Source organism: Humulus lupulus, chromosome 8 (genome assembly GCF_963169125.1).
Source record: "Humulus lupulus chromosome 8, drHumLupu1.1, whole genome shotgun sequence".
Classification (NCBI taxonomy): Eukaryota; Viridiplantae; Streptophyta; class Magnoliopsida; order Rosales; family Cannabaceae; genus Humulus; species Humulus lupulus.
This window is the reverse complement of record NC_084800.1, coordinates 94,568,676-94,574,247: the sequence shown is the minus strand read 5'-3', so window position 1 is coordinate 94,574,247 and position 5,572 is coordinate 94,568,676. Positions and strand designations below refer to the sequence as shown.

General features: G+C 35.9%; 1 protein-coding gene and 1 pseudogene across 1 annotated transcript; one reads left to right on the top strand and one right to left on the bottom strand.

The window, feature by feature from the left end:
• Positions 1–2,500: 2,500 nt before the first annotated feature.
• On the bottom strand, positions 2,501–3,419 carry LOC133795828 (glutathione S-transferase T3-like). The gene is made up of 2 exons (XM_062233283.1): positions 3,129–3,419; positions 2,501–2,950 (listed from the first exon to the last, which is right to left on the bottom strand). Exons 1-2 carry the CDS (start codon positions 3,417–3,419, stop codon positions 2,501–2,503), a joined length of 741 nt encoding a protein of 246 aa, XP_062089267.1.
• Positions 3,420–4,357: 938 nt separating this feature from the next.
• LOC133795827 (uncharacterized) lies at positions 4,358–5,230 on the top strand (annotated as a pseudogene).
• Positions 5,231–5,572: the final 342 nt, after the last annotated feature.

The following is a 5,572-nucleotide window of genomic DNA, read 5'->3' as shown; positions in this document are numbered from 1 at the left end:
TTCACAGACGGATCTGACACCATTGTCGATTCTGACTAATAAGTCAGCGCCATACACAGGTAAGCCATGCCACCAAACATATATCACATGTCCAATATCCATAGACAAGGTATTTAGCATGCTTTCTAAACAGATGCCAGTACAATTAGGACCATTTACAACCACAGAGGCTCAAGCTCTGAACAATGTCATACCCAGTATACAAAGCATGTCCTAATCACATGTTTCTTATGCATCATATGCAATATATTCAACAATCCAACATGCACCAATAACAGCCATGCATGTCACGTTTAATAGCCAACCAACATGCATCAAAAATAGCCATGCATGTCACGTTCAATAGTCAACCAACATGCACCAAGAATAGCCATGCATGTCATACTCATTAATCAACCAACATGCATCATAATAACCACGCATGTCTCATATACACAGGGTGCAGTTTTCTTACCCCAAAGTCGAGCTAGAACTATTAAAAGAACGACCCTTGAGAACGATCAACCTTTAGTCCTTTAGCGGTCACCTAGTCATAACCAAATATAAGGTATCATCAATAAGAATGATCAACATAAGTTTCCAAATCAATATCTAGCCTCCGGGACATCAACCCCTACTTAACCGGGTACTAGGTACAACCCCGAGGCCTATGGCTTGAATCCCCAAGCTTAAAAACACATTTTTAGCAAAATTGACCTTAAGGGCCGCGGCCCTCCCCTGCTGCGCCGCGGCGCGCCCTCAAACAGAGAGGGCTCTCCCTCTGCCAGACGCCAAGGGCCGCGGCGCACCCCTGCTGCGCCGCGGCGCCCAGCCCAGAACAGCAAGAACGCCCACGCACGAACCAGTTTTCCCTGTGCGATTTCCTCTTAAACCAACCCCTCAAACCTTCACAAAACCTCCCTCAAACATGTAATTAAACCCCCACATAACTCCCTTAACTCACTCACATCAAACCCCAACCAAACCAACACTAAAACCCCCTTTGATTCACACTCCCCACATCAAAACTCTAAGGCTGAAACTAATGATCAAAACAGAGCATGCATAAAAACCAGTGGCTAAAGCTCACCTTGGAACCGGTTTTGGACCTCCCTCACAAGCCAAATCAAGTCTCCAATCCAGCCCTTAAGTTTCCCTAGCTTGAAACTCCACCAAGAACTCAAAAACCCTCAAAGGGGAGGTGAAGGAGATGATGTACGGGAGAAGAAGAAGCAAACCCCTGTTTTTCTCTGTTTATTCCACCACCTTCTACAGCCACTTAAATCTCATATATATCCACCCCCAAAATGACCAATTTGCCCTTGTGTCATCTAAAGTCTTCCAAGTTACTCTAGGGGTAAAGTTGGAACTTTTAGCTTAATTCGTTAATCATAATTAACGCTTCCCAATTCCCGCTAATTTCAATATCCTCAAACACCAATAATTCATATCCCGTTACCCTAAAATCCCCGGTAACGCCATAACCATAAACATCACCCCGAGACTCATCCCGAGCCCCGAGCTTAAACCCGTTATGACTAGACCGAACACTTACATCTCATGATTGTCTCATGTCGAAAAGCTCGAACCAATCCACCTTATAATGTGGCTATATTAATTAATCACAATCATGCACCCAAAATAGACAATTACGCCCACAGTGGCCAAATTACCAAAATACCCTCACAATAATAAATTCTCCCATATGCATGCATTCACCATCATATAATAATATAATTTACGTAAATATGCATATAATCATTAAATATTATAATAAATCAATTATGGCCCTCCCTACCTCCTAATCAAGGTCCTAAACCTTATTAGGAAATTTGGGGCATTACAATAACCATGCATTGAACTCATTAAAATCACACATAAATCCCGTCATGCCCTCCTGGCACGCTAATCAAGGCCCTTAAACCTTATTAACGAATTTGGGTCGTTACAATATACCACAAATTATTTTTTTAATTATAATTTAAATAAAATATTATTAAATATTTGTATTTTTTTTAATATTACACAATACAAACATTACAAATTTAAAGACACATTAAAAAAATTAAAATTGAACACATTAAACATCACATTCTCATTATAATCAATAGTACATATTCTCAACATTCACATTCACATTACAATTTTTTTTAATATTAATCATAGTAATGCATACGAAACATACCCAAAATTATACAATAAAACATTATAAACTTAAATCATAGTCAATATTACCCAATAAAAACGTTACAAACTTAAACATACATTGAAAAATTAAAATTAAACACTCCAAAATCAAACGGAAAACAATAACATAGAAATGAACCTTATGAGATACAAAGACAACAATTCAATAATGTGGAAAATTATTCCCTGTTTCGCCAAGATAGTCAAACTATGGACTATATTCTTGTGAGTTATTTTCAGATCTTTCACCTTGATCTTGAGATCGTTGCCCTTCATCTTGAGCATTTTGTCCTTGATATTGAGATGCTCGATATTGTGATCCCTGATATTGAGATCATTCTCCTTGTTCTCCAACTTCAGATGTTCGTGCTCTTTCTCTGTAAATTCTTCTTTTTTCACTTTGAATGTACTGGCGAAACTCTGGATTGGATATAGAATCCAAATCCGTGAATAAAATTTTATCTTCAGTCTTTCTTTTATGACGTTCATTTCTATCTGTGTTACTCTTTTCAATAACTTGAACGAGTTTTTTACTTTGTTCCATTAGTTTGTTAAATTGATCATCACCTAATTGTTTTGCCTTTGCTTTTTTCACACCAATAGGTCTTTCAGTTAAATTAGTAATGATTTCCTCATTATTTATATTAAGATCAAATGAACTCATACCGGTGGATGCTGACGTCGGAGAATCAAAATTGTGAGATGATGATTTGGACGAAGTAAAATTAGGACCATCTTGTTGGAATCTACTTGGTGCATTGATGTTGTCATCACTTGTAAATTTCTGAATGTGTTTGAGGATGGGTCACACATGATCAAATTTGAAGCTTCTGCTATATTTTTTTTTCTTGGGCTAATAACATCTTCGCTTGATTTAACTATTAAAACATAAATAAAATAATGGTGTCAATAAAATTTAAAAACAATTTAGTAACAATAAGTAAATTATAGCAAACACTTACAATATCTTCTTGTGAAGCACCACTTGGATTTTTATTTTGGATTTGGTTGATGCATCCCCTTAATTTTGCAACTGCACCAATAATGGTAGTCATTCGAGTTTGCAAAGATCTTCTTGGTCGAGGTTGATTACTAAATTTCCCATTCTTGTGGTACTCTGATTCAACTCTTGCCCAAAAACTGTTACCTGATTGGTTTCTTCCTATGATTGGATCTTGAGAAATGTCAATATATACATGACACAAGTGCATATCTTCCTCAAGTGAGTATGAAGCAGTGCGACTAGAAGACATTTTGGAAGAAAATGTAGTTGTTTTGAAAATATGTTGAACAGATGTGATCAGTTTGAATGAGTAGTGTGGAAGAGGTAATCTGTTTGAATGAGTGGTGTGGGATTATATAGGGATGAAAAAGCTACATAAAATTTGATTTCTTATCTTCTGATTTTGGATTCAGAAGATAAGATGTTATTTGACAACACAATGCAGCGGTTGAGATTGTGGTCAAATTATTTCAGCGGCCAAGATTAATCCGTGAGATTTCTTATCTTCTGATTTTGGATTCAGAAGATAAGATGTGATTTGACAACACAATGCAACGGTTGAGATTGTGGTCAATTTATTTCAGCGGCCAAGATTAATCCGTGAGATTTCTTATCTTCTGATTTTGGATTCAGAAGATAAGATGTGATCTGACAACACAATGCAATGGTTGAGATTGTGGTCAATTTATTTCAGCGACCAAGATTAATCTGTGATATTTCTTATCTTCTAATTTTGGATTCAGAAGATAAGGACATTTTCACTATAAAACATGAATATCACACATGATATAGGGTACACAGAAAAATATATATACAGTTTAACTTTAATAAAATATGAACTCTTATCCTGGTAGTTCATCATATTTATCATCATCTTCTTCAGATGATGACTATTATGATGATATAGAAATGCAAGTAGTAGGTCAAATTACTGCTAACAACAATTTTTGCGTTGCTCAACACCAAAAAAACAAAGGCTCACGTCGAGGCTCGATTCCTGGTCATATAGTTATCAACCGTGACTGGGAAAGTGCTGATCGCAATCTCTTCAACGACTATTTTGTAGAGAATCCTCGATTTACCGATTTGATGTTTCGCCGAAGATTTCGAATGGGTCGTCCTTTATTCCTTCATATTTTGGATGTTATACAAAGACATGACAATCACTTCATCTAGCGAAGGGATGGAATGGGTAAACTCGGGTTATCAGGTTTGCAAAAAGCAACAGCTGTATTTCGAATGTTGGCGTATGGTGTACCAGCAGATGCTACCGATGAATACATCAAAATAGGAGAATCTACAACTATAGAAAGCTTGAAGCGATTTTGTCGTGCTGTTGTCGAGGTGTTTGGAGCTTGATATCTCCGATCACCTAACGCTAATGATGTTGCAAGACTACTCCACATTGGTGAACGTCGAGGTTTTCCAGGAATGTTGGGAAGTTTAGATTGTATGCAATGGAAATGGAAAAATTGCCCAACTGCTTGGGGAGGACAATATGCCGGTCGTAGTGGGTCCCCAACTATTATTCTTGAAGCTGTAGCTGACTATGATCTCTGGATATGGCATGCATATTTTGGTTTACCGGGATCTAATAGTGACATTAATGTGCTGGAGGCATCCCATCTTTTTGCTAATCTTGCTGAAGGTATTGCTCCACTTGCTAATTATGTTATTAAAGGAAAAGAGTATAATATGGGTTATTATTTAGCTGATGGTACATATCCAAAATGGTATACTCTTGTTCAAAGTATTCATGATCCATGTCATCCAAAAAAGAAATTATTTGCAATGAAACAAGAAGCATGTAGAAAAGATGTGGAATGTGCATTTGGAGTACTGCAGTCTAGATTTGCAATTATTGCTGGACCGGCACGTCTTTGGAATAAAAAAGTATTACATGATATAATGACTTCATGTATTATTATGCATAATATGATAATTGAAGATGAACGTGATATTAATGCATCAATTGAAGAGCGAGTCGAAGTGCCAAGTCCAGAAGTTCAGATGGTAGAAGATGATAATGGTCGGTTTCAAGAATTTCTTACTAGACATTGAAAAATCAAGGATAAGGAAGCTCACATTGAGCTTCAAAATGCATTAATTGAGCACTTGTGGGACGAATATGGTAACTCACAAAATTAAAATATATATTTTCAAGTGTGTCTTTTAGGTTTAATTTAATCTAATGTAATGTAATATTTTTTTTTCCATGAATGTAATGTTTTTTTCTCTAGTGATGTAATCTTTATGTTACTACATGCAATATGATTTTTTAATTTATCGAGTTTTAATTATTTATATAGTATTATTGTCGTGTAATTAATGAGTATTTTTATTTAAAATATTAATTAGATATAATAATTGTGATGATTTTGATAAATTAATATAATAATAAAA